Source organism: Falco peregrinus, chromosome 6, assembly GCF_023634155.1.
Source record: "Falco peregrinus isolate bFalPer1 chromosome 6, bFalPer1.pri, whole genome shotgun sequence".
NCBI classification, from domain to species: domain Eukaryota; kingdom Metazoa; phylum Chordata; class Aves; order Falconiformes; family Falconidae; genus Falco; species Falco peregrinus.
In genome coordinates, this window is record NC_073726.1 from 79,224,862 (window position 1) to 79,244,829 (window position 19,968).

At 41.6% G+C, this 19,968-nt stretch overlaps 1 protein-coding gene across 2 annotated transcripts; it reads left to right on the forward strand.

The window, feature by feature from the left end:
• Positions 1-381: 381 nt before the first annotated feature.
• NUP50 (nucleoporin 50) lies at positions 382-17,412 on the forward strand. Of its 2 annotated transcripts, none has more exons than XM_055807218.1 (9): positions 382-707; positions 3,520-3,598; positions 4,693-4,776; positions 6,955-7,150; positions 8,423-9,085; positions 10,040-10,118; positions 11,148-11,266; positions 13,438-13,640; positions 14,173-17,412. In XM_055807218.1, the coding sequence occupies exons 2-8, from the start codon at positions 3,530-3,532 to the stop codon at positions 13,638-13,640; spliced, it is 1,413 nt and encodes a 470-aa protein (XP_055663193.1). In that variant the 5' UTR covers positions 382-707; positions 3,520-3,529; the 3' UTR covers positions 14,173-17,412. The 2 variants fall into 2 exon arrangements, with proteins under 2 accessions (XP_055663193.1, XP_055663194.1); XM_055807219.1 differs by having other exon boundaries at positions 14,916-17,412.
• Positions 17,413-19,968: the final 2,556 nt, after the last annotated feature.

Sequence of the window (19,968 nt, forward strand, 5' to 3'; positions counted from 1 at the left end):
CCCTGTGAGTCAGCGGCCGCCGCGCCCGGCCGGGCCAAGGAGGTGGACTCAGCTGCTGCAGGGGGAGCTTGGACACCCCTCAGCCGCCGTGCGCGGCCTGACCGGGGGCCGTGAGGCAGCCGCGCACCCCGCCGTCGCTGCCATGCCGGCCCCCGCCTCACAGCCCGCCGCGGGGAGGGGGCGGCCACGTGACGACAATTCGAACGGCCGGCGCGAGCGCCGTCCCGCCCGCAGGGAGCATGCGCGGCCCAGCCGGCCGTTGGCAGGACGAGCCCATCCATTGGGCTGCGGCAGCCACGTGACCCGCGCCCCGGCAACAGGTTGCGGTGCTACCGCCGGGCCCGCCCCTCTGCCCCCCCCGCCACGCCGGCCGCGGGAGGAGGGAGGCGCATGCGCGGTGGAGGCGGTGGCGCGTACGGCAGCGGGTGCCTTTCCTTTTTTATTTTTCTTAAAAAAAATATTCCGTCTTTCAGGGGGGACAAAGCGGTAGCGGCTTGACGCCGAGTTAAGCAACGCCGGTGACCACGGAGGTAGAGGGGGCGGAGGGCCTGGCTGGGGGATGGGCAGCTCCGGGCCCGGGCAGCCTGTGACCAGACTCCGCCTCCTGCCCGCCGCAGCCTCGGCCCCGCAACCCAGCGCAGCGCCGCGCCGCTGAGCCGCCAGCCCGGCCCCGTCGCCCCGCGCCCGCCAGCGGACGCCCCGTGGGGGTAAGTGCCAGCAGCTTGCGCCCGGGGCCGCCCGTCCTGCTGCTTTTGACGTGCGGGGGGGGGGGGGGGGGGGGGCGGACGGCAGTACACACGGTGGGGCAGGGCTGCGGCCGGCCCTCGGGCCAGGCGGGGTGCTGAGGGCGGGCGGGCGCGCCGGCGTCCCCGGGGGGAGCTTGTCCCCGTACCCGACGAGCCGGTGCCTCCGGCGGGGCGCCGGACCGGGCGTGCGTCCGAGCGCGGGCAGGTGTCTCCCCGCAGGCCTCCCCGCCGGGCCCGGGCCGGCCGCTGGCGGCGCTTCCCTCAGGAGAGCGCGTGGGTTTCCAGGAAGGGGCGAGGAGCAGGGACGAGCCGCCCGCCAGCGTCACCTGCGGGCTGAGGGCTGCCGCCTGGGGCAGGAGCTCACCCTGGGAGCCCCGCAGGGCCCGGCGGGCGCTACCGCGGGGCGATGACGTTTTGGCGAGATGCCCCGGCGCGGGGGCCCGCACCCCCCGCCGCCTCGGAGGTGCGGAGCTGCGGTGAGGGGTGGGCGGGAAGCACTCGGGGTGCTCCAGGGGACTGCAGCCAGGCCCTGGGAAAGGCAGCGAGCGGCACTTTGTACGTGAGACCCAGCGAGCCTGCGCCGAGGACAGATGATCCTCCCCGGGAAGGCGAACGGCGGGCAGCCCCGGGCGCAGCGCGGCTGCCGTTGCCGCCTGCCCGCGCCCTCGCTCGGCTGGGGCCCGGCAGCGCACGGCTCCGTCCTGCGGTGGGGTGCGGTAACCAGCGGCGGCTTCTGCCGCCAGGTTTTAGCCTGGGCGCTCCAGCAGCGCAAGTTTTGTAGTCTTATGGGATATATAGTGATGCTGTGGAATGCGAATGTTACGTTTTGCTCTCGAACTGCTGCGTCAAGGCAGCGGTAGTTGCTAGGTGGATTTTACTGTTCAACAGAACATCTATATTGTGGCTTGTTTTGTTCTTAAATGGAAAGAGCTGTTGCTCAAAATACACCCATCTCAACCTATTCAACATTTGCTAAGACTTCTTGATGGTTATAATTATCAGATAAAAGGTGGGTTTGTATTGCTTCTTGTTTCACAGGTTAGAAGATGTGTCTAGGATTCTCTTGCTTCTTCTGTCTTTATGTTAAGAGTCTGTTGTCAGTATTGATGTAGAGAAATCATAAACACAGGTAGGTGCAAAGAAGCTGCAGCCAAGGCCGACAGGTTTACCCCTGTCCTATTGGTGGAGAACAGGCTTTCAGGTTAATGTGCTTGTCATGCTTCAGTGGCTGAGTTAAGAGTGGTAATGACCTTCTGTGGAATCCCATCCTGTAATTCTAGGTTTTACTAGCCTTGGAGATCTGGCTGCTGCCAAAGAGATGCAGTCTTGTCTTCCTGGTTGCAAGTGTTTGTATACCCTTCTGGGAGACTGGACTGGGGAGCCAATACGACTTTAAAATTATCCTTCCCCCCCCCCCCCGCGTTAGATTTAAATAGTTCCTCGGTCTGCAGAGAATCAAGCAGCTCATGGTAGGACCTCTACTTTCAGGTTGGTGCGGATTAGGGTGTTTAGAAGTGTTTACCCAAAACGATCTTTTGTCACTGTACTTCCAAAATCTCCTAATAACTTGACCTTATTTGTGAAGTGTTAGACCAAAATTCATGACTTTGACGTGTGATCTCTGCAAGACTGCTGTGCAGTTGGATTTACTGTTCTGTTTAAAAATATTTTGCCGGCTAAACAAGATGTTCTGGAACCATGTATTGTTACCGTTTTTGGCTCTGAAATTCAACTGTGGATTTTTAAATTTATTTTTAAATCTGGCTAGGTCTTAATCACAAACCTGAGAGGGTTTAAGAGTTTCTTTTTTTGTGCTTGCTTGAGTCTAAAATTGCTATAAACCCACATCTTTCCTTTGAAAAGTTTTCATATTTAGTGTCAGATGATAATAGTTAGTAAAAACACTTTTCATGTAAGATTTGAGTAATGTGATTGTTTGCCAAGTCTTTCAGATACAAAATGTCATAGCTGGATTCATTCTTTGGTTTTGTACACAGCTGATAAGTTGTACTTTAGTGAAATTGAACTCAGAACTGTTACAGACATTTCTTCTCCAGTGTTGATTTTCTTGTACATTGCAGAGATTACTAGCAAAATCATGGCTGGCTGCTTACGGTAATTGCTCTAAAATCTATGATATGCTTTACATGTCCTTTGGAGTGAAAAATAATCTGATTTATTTGCAATACAATTTTAAAAAATTATAATTAGTAATATTCTACTGATCCTGTTTTTTTGTAGGAGGGCATTGTCTTCATTCTTACCCAAGTTTTCTGTCCAGTTGCTTCAGCAGGTCTTCATCAGTATTTATTTTAGATGCTATAATGCAGCTTCTTTCTTGCTTCTTACATGGGTATCCTGAGGCAAGATGGAGTGGAATATGGAGTGTTTTAAGCAGACCTTTCTAAAATATTTTTTGTTTTTGCAGCCCTTCAGAGTAAGTGATGACCAGGTATAAGGGTTATGGGATTGAAAGGAATTTCTCTAGCCAGCATTGCTGCTGAAGAAAACTTACCCCATAATTGACCTGCATGTTTCTGTTGTTGCTTAAATTTAAGATCAAATATGGCTTACTACCACAACTTTAGTCTCAAATGCTGTTGATTGTAGTTGCCACAACAGTTGTTAGAAACATTTGGTTTTCAACTGTCATTCCAGTTTTTACCTGCTTCTCTGTTAACTCTTTGTTCTGAGTAATACAAATTGAAGATCATTGGTGCTTAAATTTAATTTCTGTGCAATTTATTCTACGCTTTTTTTGTCTCCCACACAGGTGTGGAAAAATGGCAAAGAGAATTGCAGAGAAGGAGCTGACTGACAGAAACTGGGATCAGGAGGATGAAGCTGAGGAGGTAAGATACACTATAGATCCCAAACCCCTTCAGGTAGTAGGGTAGTCATTTACATGTGCTATTTATCTTGTGGGTGAAATTGGTTAAAAGTGTAGCAATTAAAGATAATTTTGTGTAAGTGATTTTTTTTGTTTGTTTAAATAAAGGTTCCAATATATTCAGACCGTATATGGCAAAGCAGCTTTTAACAGTTCAAATTACATCAGCAGCTCAGGGGAAAGGAACTTTACATTTCTAAAGGGAAACCCAGGCTTGTTAAAATGCATAGTGCTTTTGAATTCTTCAGATGTGTGATTGAGTTCACAAGAACAGCGGTTTTGATTTCTTGAGATAAATTTTTTTCATGTCTCATGACTTCTTTTTTTTCTTAAAGAAATTAAATAAATTAATTAAATAATTAATTTCAGAAATATGTTAATTTGTAGTGCTCAGTGCTTGTGAAAGAGGATTTTCACATTCTGTGTCTCATACTTATGGCTCATGTATTATCTCTAAACGAACTGTGCTAGCTTCTCTGCTACTGAAAGTATTAAATGTTTAGGCCTATAAAATGTAAGAAAGAAAACTTGACAGTATACTTCCAGAAGTTTAAATATAAGAAAGCTTAATGTCCTCATTTATTACAGGGTAGTAATTAGTCATTAGCTGCCTTCACTAATACCTGACAGCAGACTGCAGATTGACTTAGATCATACTTCTCAATATACTTTCTCCAAACTGAAGATTGCTTGTAACAGTGCAATACTGACAGATTACCTTCAGCAAAGATATCTTATGGTTTTGTTTTAAGATTTCTTTTTAATTTTTTTTTAATTGTTTGTTGTAATAAAATTGAGATTTCACGAAGCGAAATACAATGCAGAACAACATAGAACAACACAGACGAGAGTTTTCAAAGTATTAGCTAGTGTCCAAGTAGCTGGCAGGCTAATCACAGTACTACATTTTTTATCTGGTTTTCTGGGGTTTTTTTACTTCTTTTTTCTACTTCCCTTATTTGTTAGGGAACAATGTTACTCAGCCATCTCTTCAGACTGTGATGGCTCTATGTATTCCAAGAATTTCACTAATGATTCCAAAACTTCCTGTTAAAGGTGGGAACATTCTCAGTAGCTAGTGAAGAAGTCCTGAAGAACAGAGCTATTAAAAAAGCAAAGCGCCGAAATGTTGGATCAGAGGTAATGTAATTGCTGACCATTATTGTTGTAGTTGGACTTAGTTGCAAAATATGACGTCTGTGCTCAGGTTTTTACTTACTTGGGCTTGTAATAATACTGTATAAAACTATTATTTAGAAGGTATATGCAGCTAGTCAGCTCATACATGCAAATCAATTTTTGCTTACTATTCCATTAAGAGTAAGGCTAGAATGAAAAATGGCTAAGACGAGTATTGACTGGGTGAAGAGATTTTTATTTTTGAAGTAGAAATGCAATGTGTTACAGGCACAAGGTTATCTACGGGTGGGTGATACTGTGTTCAAACTGCTCCAGTTTCATTCTTTGCAGAGCTAGAAGCCTAGAAATTGAAAGTTACTAGTTATCCATAGTGGAGGGCTGGGAGATGTCTCAGACAGAGGCTAAATAAGTAAAAGCTAAAATACTAAGCTGTTCTGAGAAAGAAAAACAGGTCTTGTGTTAAGACTGCTGCTACTTCCCCCCTGCCAACCCCCTCCCCCAAGAACTTGAGTGCCATCTACTCTTTGCAGTAGCAGATTGAAAACTGAAAGGAAGTTGGCCTTTGTTCAGGGTTTAGTCCCTGTGAAAGCATTAACTCAGTCCAACCAAATTCTAGTCCTTTAAGAAGTTCCTGACAGATGCTTTGTCATATGTGTCTTTCCATGAAGCATTCTTTTAACAGGGAATGCACTGTTTTAGAAATAGGAGAGAAACTTTACCTATCACTCAAATTGTTTTTGGATTGAATGGGACTAGGCACAATTAAGGGCTAGATAGTTTTCTCCTGTGCTTTTGATTTTCCTTCTGCTGTCCAAGTGGTGTAAATGAGGAAGCTTGTCTTATCCCACTATAGTAGTTTTAGCCACAAATGTGGTAAAAGATGCAGTTAATTAAAGGTTTTAACTGGGAAGAGTAATGCAAGAAGTAAACCACAACTTGAGCAGGAGGGATTCGGGGCCGAGTGGCATAGGAAAAACAGAACTGGCTGAGAAAGAGGACCAGGTGATGGTAGAAAAATAGTCAGGAGGCTGGGAGCCAGCTGTTAGAGCTCAAAGCTGGAAGAGCTACGGTAGGCTGCACAGTGTCTAAAAAGCAGAAGAGGTGGCAGGACAGTTGAGGTTGCATAAGAAACCAGTGAAACATTTACAAAAAGGTAAACTTGAAACATACTAATGTTTCTAAATGGAGGAAGCAGAACGCTGCAAAGAAAAAGACTGCAGTTTAACTTGGATGTCCAGAGAGAGAGAGAGAGAGGTAGGACTGATCAGAGAGAGGCAGAGTAAAAATAGCTACCTAGAAATGACAAATGAGGACTGCACTGGAGAAAGTAAAGCACAAAGGGAATCAAAAGAGCCCATACCCGCAAGGCCACATACTGAAATAGAACCTAAAGTTGGTAAGTGTTGCTATTTCTTCAGTGGCAAAGCAGATGAAACTCAGAAGCAATTCTCAGTTTTGCTTTGATGGCTTTCCAGAGACGTTGAAAGTCCGCTTCCAGTAATAAGTGCTTATAACCTCAAAAGACCTTAATGTAGTACCTAAAAGTGGTAGTGCCTATTTGCATGTTAATCACGCTATATCTTTTAAAAACATGTGAGAAACTATACCATAAAATAATAGTGTTCAGAACTAGGTAATGAAAAGGCTGCAGAAAACATACATAGACTGTACTTCGTAACATAATATCTTGGCTTCTCCCATCAGTCACATTGAAAAATTTTGGGTAAATCACTTAACACGTTACATAGGTGACTACAGAGTGTGCTGCTTTGATGAGTGGCTTGAAGTGTTGGACTCTTTAATTGCAGTTGTAAATGCTAAAAGTTGCTGAAAATAAGCCTGCAATTACATATTGCTGTGTAATTATTTAAACAAAATAAGATGCTGTGAATGTCTAAATAGGTAGTCAAACACATCCGCTGCTCTGAAAAAGTTTTAGGTATCCACTTCCTAGATCTAGTTTATTTTCATACCAGCCATCTGAGTCCTTTAAAAATAGTAGCAATATGTGTCACAAGGAAGCTATTAACTTTGTTTACATAGCTGACAGAATAATGCACAAAATGACACTCTCAACCACAGTAAAATAAATGGAGTATCAAATGCAGATAGGTTTTTTGTGGAGATGTATGTAACTGGTTCTCTCTCAATCTCTCTTCCCCCCTCCCCCTTCCCCAGTCTGAAAGTGGAGGAGCTTTTAAAGGTTTTAAAGGCTTTATATTGCCTTCTGGAAAAGGAGGAGGTGGCTTCAGTGGATTTGGTAACGGTGCAGGAGTAAAACCTTTAGAAGGGCTGTCTAATGGAAGCAGTAGTGTCTCCAGCACTCCTTCTTTCGGCAGTTTAAAGACCGCCTCCGAAACACAATCAGCGTTCGGTAAGTTTTAAATAACCATACATATTTATCAACAAAATCAGCCATAAGGTCTGTAGGGTTATTTTAATAGTGAAAAACCCAATTTGAACAACTGTGTAGTGTTAAGGTTTTGAGACTTTATTCCTGTTTGTAACATTTCTTAAAAAGATTTTAGACTGCTGGAGGGACAACTTATCAAATGCATGTGATTTTAAGATGTAGAGACTAAATTTGTATTTGATCTAATACAGGAGGTAAAAGCTTTATAGGCACAAATGGGAGTGGAAGACATTGGCATAAGACAAGTCTCCAAATAGTATAAACCAGCTGATAACATATTCCAGTTAACTAATTGTCCCAAATCTCTGAATTTAATTAAAAAAAAAAAGCTAATGGAAAATATCTATTAGGAGTGCAGTTTCTTTGTATGTTTAATTTTTTTTAAGATCTTATTTCTATATTTTTTGTGGTTCTTGACAAACAGAAGCTGCATAGCTGAAGTTGTAACCTTCCCTGTATATCTTATGTTGCAAATGGTCTTACTAGAATTTTATCTGTTACATTGATACCTACATTTTAAGATACTTGAAATATTTTGGCAAGTCTAACTCTAGTCTCATGCTTTGGTAGTCCCTGGAGAATATTAGTTCTGGCCATTTGTGTTTGAGATGCAAAAATGTTAACCATGCCACAGTGTTTTAGTCAGCATACCACATCTGAGTAATTTAGATTTCACTGAGCTTAACTAAGTTAGGAGACACTTAAATACTTAATGAGGATTTTCTTAATTTCCTTATTGTGGTTTTTATATGGAAACCACCCAAAACATGCAATCACGGGCTAGAGTGTTCAGAGGTTTTTAAAGTACAAGGAGCAAGAGATAACTTGAGTAATGCGTCTTAGTAAGCTGTTACAGCTTGGTAGAGCTTGCTTTAAGATTTTGGAGGTTTTGGTGAAATACAAAACTTCAAAATTTTTTTTTATGTTACTTTGTACAAGATTTCTTTGGATTATTTTTTTTTTTGTACAACTGTGTGCTCCATCTACTGAAGTCCTACATTTACAGATCCCTGAACTAACATACTTTTCTAAAGGAGTTTAGGCTTGTTGCACAGTATCATCTGTTCACTTGTACCAGAGTATCTGGCACATGGTGTTGTCATCCTAGAGAAGGCACATAACTGAGCAAGAATGAGCGATTTGATAAAGAAATACCCAGAACATCAGTTAGGCTTTTATGAGAACTCTGCTTTCTGGAAAAATATCTTCTAACCCATGTTTTTCTTCTAACAGGATCCACAATATCAAATGGTCCTATTACTACTGCATTTACTGAGAAAAAGGCCGCGAGCCCAAAAGCTAATGGTGGCAATCAACCATCCTCATCTGGCTATGCTCAGAGTAAAGTTTGTAGCTCTAGTGTTTACCACAAACAGTTAGCAGCTTTAAACTGTTCTGTGCGTGACTGGATAGTGAAGCATGTAAACACAAACCCACTATGTGACCTGACACCCATCTTTAGAGACTATGAGAAGTATTTAGCAAATATTGAACAGCAACATGGAAGCAGTAGTGATAGCGGCTCTGAAAATGAAAGCAACAAGACACCTGGCTCTCAGCCTGTTTCTGCATTTGGGAATTCAAAGCTACAGCAAGGATCGACTTTTCTGTTTAACAACAAAAAAACTGAGGATACTGTGGACAAAAAATCTGAAGCTGCATCAGAAAAAAAAGACCCATCATTAGGAGCTACATCAACAGTCTCATTTAATTTTGGCAAGAGTGTTGACAGTTCTCTTTTGGGTTCCCTCAGTTCAGGAACGCTTAGTGGTTTCTCATTTTCTCCTGGGAATTCAGGTTTGTTTAGAAAAGACGCAAACCAGGCTAAGTCTGGCACTGCAGTATCCACCAATGTATTGGAAGCTCAAACAGAAAGTGGCAATAGTGATGATAAAGGTAATTTCTATTTAAAACTATGATTTTAATGTTAAACTGTGAATGTGTGACTTAATACTGCAAAGATGAAATAATACTAAGCTGAACTAATCATAATTGTTCTTGAATTTGAAAGTACAAAACTGTACCACTGATCTGGAAATACCTGTCTTCTATACTGTTTAAGTAACACTAAAAGTATATGGTTATCAAAACCTATGTATTCCTGTTAGATTTATACTTCCTGTAGTAAGACATAAATCTTTAGCTGAATATAAGACTTGAAACAATGGATTTTAAAGCAGCTGGTATGGTCATCTTTGAGTCTGCAGGACATCAAGAGATCCCCTTAGTAAAATGCGTAAGATACAGAAAAATTTCATACATCTTACCTAATGGACTGTAAGGCCAATAAAGTTACATGCTGCCTGACAGTTTTACTCTGCTATTTACCTAAGCTGGGAACGGTAAGCTGATAGAAATCCTAGCAGTTGAGGGACTGGAAAGGCATAATCCTGCTGCTGTTACTCCTGCAAGTAATTCCCTTCCCCCAAATTAAACCTGGCTGTTGGAAGTATTTATTATGCTTTACTTGGACCCATTTATGGAGACTATTCTTTGAAATGTTACAACCATTTTCCCCTTGACAGAAGGTTTTCACTTAAGTTTGACTTGGTAAGCTTTTTATTTTCTGCGTTTGTTTGCCGGGAGTTGGGTTATTTTCATACCATTTAAACTGAAGATGAGCATGGAAGTTGCTTGAGGGGTGTGGCTGAATGAAAAGGAAGTCAGATTTTTTTTCTGTAGCTGAAGCTGCTTCAGAGCCTATACTGACTTAAATGTGTTTTGGCATTCATTGAGAGGCCACACGTGTACATGTCAAATACAGCATGTGTAAGGTAGTTCAAATACAATGCCAAAAATAATTCCCAGGTTATATGCTCACAACACTAACATATTAAAACTTATTTTAAGGAGGAGAAGAGGAGGAAGAAGAGCCACCAAAAGTAATTGTTAATGAAATAAAAGAGGATGATGCTTTCTACTCAAAGAAGTAAGTGACTTTAACTTGGAACAGTGGTTATAATTATAACGTGGAAAATTAAATTTGTATCTGCATATTGCTATTCTTCACCACTGCAGTGCATAATTACTGACATAGATGTTCTTGATTTCCTAGTTAATAAAACTTGTTAGGAACAATATAGAATACTTTGCAAGTTCCACTTGCAAAAAAAGTTAGTTACAGACAAAAGTGTGTAAGATCTCACTAAAATTACTGTGTATCTTGGACACAAGCACTAATAGCTAGTTTTTGTTATACTTGTGATCAGTTTTTTACAAATGAAGGTGATAATGCTGTGTTTGTCAGGTTTTGTAAGTAAATTGTAGGTCTTGTACCAGAGAAATAACGTGCTGTACTTCTGAAAAATCAGTCAGGTACCCCACTATTTGCATAGCCTGAAATAAGACTCTTCAGTTGGAAAACGCTGATTGTTGTATGAAGGAGTGAAGAAGTTGTACTTTTAAGTTCAAAATGAGACTAGCACTACTAGAAGTAGTTTTTCAAAGCGTGTTCAATAGTCCAAGTAATTGCTTGTCTGCTTAACACTTAGCACAGAACTTGTCCTGCAAAAAGTCATTTGCTTTATCTGAGAGAAGGTACGTGCTAATTTATGAAGAATGGAGTTATGTTTATTAGCGCTTAACTTAAAAAAAAAGTTTTTAAATTTTACATGAAAGTCTTATTATAACCTTAGAATCATACAGCGAGTTATTTGGTTTTGTAATTAGTGTTTTTAAACAGTAGCTTTGTAATTTCAATACTGAAAGAGATACTAACTTTCTCTTTCCAAACTGGGAGTACTATCCATTGGCATGTGAAACGGAGTCAAGAATAATAAAAATTTATGCTACTTACAGCATGTTAACTCCTGATTATTGTTCAACTATTGGCTTACTGTGAGTTAGATGCATACATATATATGTGTGTGTGTTTGGAAGATACCTTTGTATTTAATCTCTATGTATCTGCTCAAACAAGGTTTGGGTTTTGTTTTTGTTGTTGGGTTTTTTCCCACAGGTGCAAACTGTTCTACAAGAAGGATAATGAATTTAAAGAAAAAGGTGTAGGAACATTACACTTAAAGCCAGCAGGAAATGAAAAAACTCAACTCTTGGTCCGAGCAGATACCAATTTAGGTAAGTAAATTTCTTCTAATAGCAAGTCTTGATGTGAAACTCCCTGCTAAACATTAGAATTTTGTTTGTTATGCAGCCTAACAGACACGATTAGTGAAAACCTTTTTACTTTTTTTTTTTTAAGAACGTAAAAGTATTGAACAAGCAATTGGATGCCTCTAATGAGTATTACAAAGTAGTGCACATGAAGCAGTGCAAGGAAGTAAGCGGTTATGTGGTGTGTGTAGGTATTCTCCCCCTTTAATAGCTTTTCTCCATCCCCAGCTTGTTGAGTGGCTTTGAAGTGTTGCTTAATACCCACAGTGGAGGTATAAATGTCCCAGGTGTAATGAATGAAGAGGAACAAATTTTGTGCTAAGGTGCAGGCCAACTGTCTCTTGTCTGCAATTCATCCTGACTATGTAAATAGCGGGCTCATGCATCTGATGTACTTGAGGGTGAAGGGGAGCATTATATATATTGGGCACGCAGGATTTTGCTCTATGCATTGCTCTTAAAATGCTTGCTGAAGTCCAGCAGTTGAACTGTGTTTTAGCTAACTTCACTTGGATCACAAATGGTACGTTGACTTTACAGAATTAGAGAACCCGTAGTGCGATAGTTCCTCAGAATATCTTCTGAGATAAATTCTGCGATTAAAAAAAAAAGACTCAACTGTTTCTTTGCTTTTAGAAGTTAGGGACTTGATGTGTTACAGTTTTTAAGGTGTAATGTTCTGGCTGAGCAAATCTCTGTTTTGATACTCATTCGAAAGAAGCTTTGCTACACTTCAGTACTTAATTTCAACAAACCTGCACGTGAGGTTCACGTGCACTTGGCAACTTCCATAAAAGTAGAATAAATAGTATGCTTGTAGGAAACAGGACAAAAGCCATGCTGCAGTGTAGGCTACTGGTAAGTCTCACCTCACTTTGTTTATAATGCACTCTGGCAAGTCTAAATGGAGTCTCTGCAGGCCCATTAGGGGCAGTTTTCAAACACCTGGTGAGATCAGGACTCCTGTGTTGTTAGTCACTTTTAAATTGTGAAGATTTTTCAGTGGAGACAAGGTTTGCCAGATGAAGAGCAGTTCTTGGTGGTAACACTGAAGGCAGATGTATGGCAGAGCTGTTGATGATTTCAGCATTTCCTTGGGGAGTTGAATGTGTTTGAATAGAGCAGATGAAAACTTGATTTCTTCAAGTTACCTACTCTTAACTCAAGTCTTGGTTTCTCACTCAGCTGATGCTAATTTTCATGATGTTGATTTACATTCCCTCTGCCTTCATCTGAGGTGATGTATTAGGAAATCTCTTCTTTTTCTTCAGCTCATACACTAAGATGTTGCGGCTTGGTGTTTCCAAGCATTGGTTTCTAGACACTGCTGCAGTCATAGTGATGCACACTTTCCTTTTTGCTATCTTCACACAGTGCTATAATCCTTTCCTAAAATCTCACTGTGTTGAAAAACTGAACTGGAAAGGAAGGCGAAGACTGACTTTTCCCTAAATACTACTACCGTGTTCTGAACTATTTACCAGGTTTACAAAATGTGTGCATCTTCCGTGGAAGCAGATTTGAGTTTGTTTGCAACTGTTTTAATAGACCACTAATACTAAAGCTCTCAAACTCACTACATAATTTAACAAGTTGACGTAGAGCTGCTGTTAGTAATGTGGTGGCAGACCACATCAGATGCATTGTACGATTTGAGGATTGAAAGTACTTATTCTACCATAGTTTGTCCAATTTTAGATTAACATGTCTGTACGTGTGTTAAAGCTAACTCTTTGCTTCTGCTTATGAACTGTGCTTGATGGTCAGAACGAGTAACTTGCATAAGCATCGACTAAGCACTGTGACTGGATTCCTCATTTGCTGCTTCTCCCTTGTCCCCTTCCCTTTTTCCTGCGTGTCCCTACTATCATTTGATATTCTTCAGACTCCTCTTAAAAAAGGGAGGATGCAGTATTTTCATAGATTTCCTCATTCCTAATGAGGAAAGAAATCTGTGAGAACAGTGACCATGAGCAGATGCTTAGGGAAGAATAAGATGAGTATACATGATGTTTGTGAATTGCCTTCTTTCCAAACACAAACTTAAATCCCTATTTATTAAGTATACTAACATCTGTATTGCAGTAAAAGCTGAAAAATTGCTAGTGGTAATTTTTTCTCCTCCTTATATGCAGGAAACATACTGTTGAATGTTCTAATTCCACCTAAGATGCCATGTACAAGAACCGGAAAAAACAACGTTCTTATAGTTTGTGTTCCTAATCCACCGATTGATGAGAAGAATCCAACTGCTCCTGTCACTATGTTAGTAAGGGTGAAAACAAGTGAGGATGCAGATGAGTTGCACAAAATCTTACTGGAGAAAAAGGAGGCTTAAGTAAGTTGCAGTCAGTGATTTGAGGAATTATTGCCAAACTGCTGCTGCTCTTTTTTTTTTAATTCTGTAACTTCACTTGAACACTTAACTCTTTGCTCTGATATTAAGAACTGTTATAGGGACTCTGGAAAAATGAAAAATTATATGAGGAAAAATTAAACTAGCTAATAAAAGCTTTAAGAGAATACAAGTGTTGAACTGTGCTCCCTCATTTTTCAGTATCTAAATGCAGGACCTCTGCTGGATAAAGCACACTGATTTAAATTAAAGCGTATGTTTTTAACACTGGTCAGTTTGGCCAAATAGACTGAAATCAAGAGTACAAGAATACGGTACCAGAGCTTCCTCACAGACTGCGGTGCAATGCAACAACCTCCTGTTTTGAGAAGGAAGGATGTTGATGTTTAACTGTTGAAACTTTCTAGACTTCAGCTTTTTAATTTTAATTGGTCTGTTGTATTCTGATGAGAACTAACTTTTCAGACTCAGTGACAACAATATTACATATTGTACTGTGTTTTAACTCTTACAGACTTGTGTGCTTTTGGGGCTCAGAAGACTGCATCTCCAGATATTTAAAACAAAATGTGCTTGCGTAGTCTTGTTGACAGTAGCGTTTCCTAGAGAAGAACTGTCAGTTCTGTTCTTACTGTAGCAACAAGCTAATGATGTGCAATAGTACAAGCAGAGAACTGGAAGACTGTTTATCTTGGACCACAACCACAGCTGGCATTGACTGACTTCTGACAAGTCAGGGCAGAGGGTTGCACTTCCATTATGGTCCCTCCGAAGAATTCTTCCCTAGTCCTTTGGGCTACAACTGAAACCCAGCAGAGGCAGAGTTGTAAATGTTGTACTTGTCTTGCTACTCTTACTTTTCTGAAAATAGCTCTTTTCACAAACAAATTTCAGGATTTTTATAGATCTTTGTATTGCCTCTGGCCGCTACCAGGAAATACATACATAAATGTGTGTCTCAGTTTTAGCACATGAGGAAAAATAATTACTACAGTGCTTTACAGCATTGTATTAAGTAAAGCAGTAGTTTGCAGCTTTAGGACAAGCTTTCTGTTGCAAGTAGGGAACACCGGTTTAGTGTGTAACTCAGTTTTCAGCTGTGTTAAAATTAACTACGTGGCAATAATTTGTGGATCAGGACATCATTCTGTTCTCAGTTCCCATGACTGCTTTACCAGACCATGTTTGGTTATTTAATCCTTTTCTTGTTTGCTGGAAACTCCTTCTCTAACAATTGCTTTTCTGCTTCACTTCCAGCTCTAGCAAACTATCCAAGAGCTAGATGTTAAGATTAAACTTGAACTGCTCTCAGACCTGTCACACTGGCCAGCTCTGGGGAGATGGAAGAAACATGCCAGCCTGCCTCTGGCTAAGGTGGCACAGAGGAAAAATCCCATTCCTTAAAAAAAGCAGCATGATGTAATTCTCACAGGGGACCTGGAAATCCACAATAGTGGCATCCTGTAGGTGGGGAAAGAGTAGTAGCACTGTTTATGAGATGCAGCACATCTTACCTGCTCCCCACCCCTCTCTGGGGGGGGACAAACAGCTGCCTTTAGTCCTAGTTCACTGTACAATTCAGGTTATGGCCTTTTTCTCCCTCTTAACTAAAAGGAGGAAAAACTTCTTAGGATCTATAGCCCTTTTGACCAAAGTTCAAAAACAAAGGCCTTTGCTCATGTTTCAGCTACGCTTAGGCCACAGGAATTGCATTTTTAACACCCAAGCATAAAGGGAGCTCGGATACTAGTTTATATTTCAAATAGTATTTGAAATAGTGCCTTTTTTTTTTTTTCATCTGGCTCAGTACTTAACCATTAAAAGGAAGGGACATTCCTCAAAATAATATGCTTTTTTTTAAAAAAAAAAAAAGTCTGCCTAAATTGGAGGCCAAAAGCTGAAGGCATGCATGTTAATTGTGTATGAATGAAAAGCAGAACACTGCCTGAAATTTTATTACAGGCTCAGGTTTAATGTTCAAGGGCTGAGTTAATTTTACATTTGTCTTTTGACTGTAGTGTCTTAAATGTGTCTCTGTGCAGAAAGGTTCATCAACTAGACCGCTGCATGCGGGAAGTGGATTTGTTATGTGTCCCACCTAAGAACAACTCTGTACAGATTTTTATTAGTGGTCTTGGGTTTGTGATTACTACCGAAAGCTTGTGGATATGTAACTATTTGTTCATCCATTGAAATGTGGACCAATGAACTTGAACAAGTGAGACAAATGAACTCCCTAGGTATCCTCACGATTGTCTCCCGAGTGAGGCTAGCTGGAGTTTTGCACGCAGGTGTTTGGCAAAACAAAAGCTGGCAAACCGAGTAACTGCTAGTGCACCTCTGTCGGGTTTTCAGGAGTGGGGATCCTGAGGGTGAGCACGCTGTAAGGGGAAAACAAGGAGAATAATAATAAATTGTGTTGGAAGAATTATACCTTAAAATATCCATGGTAGCAAGTAATATCTTCTGTTAGCTGTGGGAGAGACTAATTGAGACAAGACACTTTACTTCTTCAGCAGTGTACGTATTTATCAGTAAAGCTAGGGAAAGGCATATAATTGGAATCTCATGTTAATTAGAATGTCAAATAAAGGCATAAACATGTGATCTTGCATTGGGAAAGTTGCCACTAAAAGATCATGGAAGAACTTTAGTGAAAATTAGAGATTTTAATCAATGTCATTCATAGTGACCCTGCAATTATCTGGAATATGAAGTCATAAACTTTTCACTTGGTGTTATAAAGCACAATCCTTGATGTTTCAGTTTCTAGTTAAGAAATACTAAAATATATAAGTACTGTAAAAGGCCAGAGATTACTCAGAAATAAAGGCCTAAAATGAGTTAAAAGCATAAATTAGCAGAGAGCATAGAAGTGGCTATACTGATGCCTTCGTAACAAAGCGGCAGCTGCTATATACAAGGAAGGAATTTTGATCAGAATTTAACCCAGTGAGGCATTTCTGTATCTTAGTAGATATTTAATTACCGGATGTTAAAAATGCAAGTCTCTTCCCTAATTGGAGTTAATGCCTTCACTGTTTTGGCTGTCCGTAGGTGCGGGAGTGTTCATACAAATCACATGTTCTTCCTTCTGCTGTAATTTTGAAGTTTCAGCTGCTTGAAAATCTTTCCCTCTCACTTCCCCACTCCCCAAAACAGAAAACCAAGCTCTCTGCTGCTTTTAGTTCTCAGAACCACCTGTAAGGAAGATTATTACACTTGGTTTAAATTTTATTTTAAGATGCTGTATTTGGGGGGGCATTGTAATGTACTTAACTATTTGGGAGCACAACAAGTGTTCCTATAATCCCTTTTGGTTGACGGATGTGAAAGTTTAAATCAAATTTACAGTTCAAATGAACATTTGTAGAACCTAAACCAATTAGGAGGTACGCTTTACTATTAAGACCTTCAGTTCAGCTCCCTTTGCAGCACTAACATTTAAAATGTCCTTAAAGAACTTACTTTCGGATGCCTTAACTTATTTGCATTGCTAAAATTTTGTAGCTGGTGCCTGTGTGCAGAAATTAATGAATATTAAACAACTTAAAGTGGCATGAGCTAGTATAAATCCAATGAAAATGCTGAATGTGATGGTTTGTTAATTGTTAATAGATTTCAAACTGCTCTGAATTTTTCAGTGGATACTTAAGTTTCACATAACTTGTCATGTAACAATGTTCTCATTAGTTCTAATACCTTGAAGTGTACAAAAATCCATGGAAAATGTGAATAAATGAATGGGAGATAAGTGTCTCGTGTATCACTTTCACTTTGAGTGTAACCCACCGTATTAATAAAATGAATTTTACAACCATGCTCGCAGGAGAACTGCCTAGAAAATCCTGCACCCTGCCTGCTGCGGCTAAGAGCAGCACCGTCCTCTGCCCCTTCCTCAAGCCAGCTTTGAAACCTGTCACGTTCCCAAGAGCCACTTCAGCAAAATGCTGCCGCCGGGCAAGGTGGGTGAGCTGAGTCGGCTCTGGGGCCGCCTTCCACCGGGGAGGGAAAAACTGGTTCTGTGCTGAGAGAATGGCAGCAGAGATCAACCTCTAAAAATCCCTCCGCTTGCATACTGAAAGATTTAAGAGCAGAAGTAATCTCTGTTTGCCTGATGACATATGTAGAACTTGCTTTAGGTCGAGCTTAAAGGGACTATTGTAAAGCCAGGCCACAAAGTGATTCTTCTTGTCATTGGTGTGTGACAGTTCGGCAGAAGGGGCCGGGGGCAGGGAAGGATAATAAAATGAAGCCAGACTCCTCATGACAAGTGCAGATCATCTTCCCAATGCACCACGAGCTGCCGAGAGCGTGAAGTGCACCTGTCACCTGGCTGCTCGCTGCTGTTAGCCACTATCGTGCAGTTCAGCCCTACTGTAATTCCGCTCCTGGTTCTGGAGCTATCCACTCCACCCACCACCGGGAGCTACTTCTTGCACCGGGATACAATTGATGGTTAGCGGAAGTTATCTCAACATTCCCCCCACCATCACGCACACCCTGCCCCCAAATTACAATGACTGAGAAAACCGAGAGTCTGTTCCATTTGTAAGGATGCAGGTGCTACCAGTAGAGCCACATTCCTACCTAGAGTGCCCAGAACTTTTTTTTTTTTTAAAAAAAAAAAAACAACAAGAAAACCTACCAACAACTTCATGCACTTAGGATGTTGGCATTATTTCACGTTTTGGACATCTCTTGCTTCCTTCTACTTAAGACGACAGCCAGCACTGCTCAGCCTCCCTAGCTTTTGGCAGTCGCAAAGCAAAAGCCAGGGAACAGCTCTTGAGAGCAAAAAGGAGCTTATTCATTTCAGGCTGGGGCGATCTAGAGAATCTAATGCTTAATACATTGCTAGGCACCCAAGGTTTTACCACTTTCACCTCAGGAAGGGGCAAAAGGAACACTGCAGAAGACAGCAAGTCCTGAGCATCGAATCAGAAAATGCAATACTCCAAAAACGTTCTGCATCCATCAAATCCAGCCTCTTTCCCAACCCTGCAGGAAAACGCCCCCCACAGCAGACTAGTGACAGCGACCAAGCCATGCAGAAATCAGAACCGATCCATCTGAAAAGGAAATCAAGTGCAAGCAAAAGGCCTGCGTTGGTTTTGGCTGGGGGAGAGCTAATTTTCTTCATGGTGGCTGGTACCAGGTTACGTTTGGATTTGTGCTGGAAGCAGTGTTGATAATTCGGGGATGTTTTAGTTACTGAGTTCCTGCTGAGCGGTGCTTGCACAGAATCGGGAGGGTCTTGTCTGCCTCTCACCCCACCCCACCAGCCGGGAGGGGTGCACTGGCAGTTGGGAGGGGACACAGCTGGGACAGCTGACCAAAGGGACATTCCAAACCATGAGTTCACACTCAGCATATAAAGCTAGGTGAAGGCGGAGGAAGGGGGGACATTTGGAGTGATGGCATTTGTCTCCCCAGGTCACCGTTAGATGTGACGGAGCCCGGCTTTCCTGGGGATGGCCGAACACCTGCCTGCCGGTGGGAAGTGGTGAATGAATTCCTTGCTTTGCTTTGCTTGTGTGTGTGGCTTTTCCTTTACCTATTAAACTTTATCTCAGCCCATGAGTTTTCTCACAGTTACTCTTGCGATTCCCCCATCCCACTGGGGTGACAGCAAGCAGCTGTGCGGGGCTTGGCTGCCCACTGGGGTTAAACCCCAACAAGGCTACGTACATGTCACCGGCTAGAAAAACAGCGAAGGTGACAAGTAAACTCTAATCATGATCTAAGCAACGCATTAACAGACAGGTTACCTCTGTAATCAATCTCCTGCTAAAGACAAAACTGAAAGCCAAATGAAGAGCAGGAGCCAGCCAAGTAATTTTGAGTAATGCAGCCTTACATATGACGTGACATTTGCAGCTGTGAATGAGCTCAGAATCAAAATCTGGTAAACTGCTTGTTTTGGTAAAATGCTTGCTTCATAGAAAGGTCTGTAAACACAGACAAGACAACAAGTCCAGGTGGAGAAGAGCAGCAAACTTCTTTGGATACTCAGCAGACGACAGCTGGATTACAAACCTCTGCACTACTGCAACAAGTTAAAGAGCAGTGACTGCATGAGCACCCATAACTGACTGAACTGCATGAAAAACAGCGGTGCAAGAGAGGCACACAAGAACAAAAGGGTGCACAAGATGAGTGAAGAGGTAGAAGAAGAATTTACATTGTTTGAAGTAGTCATCGATCTACTTATCCAAGTTTCTGTTAGGGTAGCGTACTGCTCATTTTTTTTAAGGCATCATACTTGTTTAGGAATTTGCATCTAAGAATCCTGAATAAGTATTACAAC

Bases quoted from the DNA above. Each gene is read 5' to 3' on its own strand.
- NUP50 (XM_055807218.1), top strand. From the start codon at position 3,530: ATGGCAAAGAGAATTGCAGAGAAGGAGCTGACTGACAGAAACTGGGAT. The intron at 9,086-10,039 runs GTAATTTCTATT...ACTTATTTTAAG, and splicing joins TGGCAATAGTGATGATAAAG to GAGGAGAAGAGGAGGAAGAA. The intron at 10,119-11,147 runs GTAAGTGACTTT...TTTTTCCCACAG, and splicing joins GATGCTTTCTACTCAAAGAA to GTGCAAACTGTTCTACAAGA.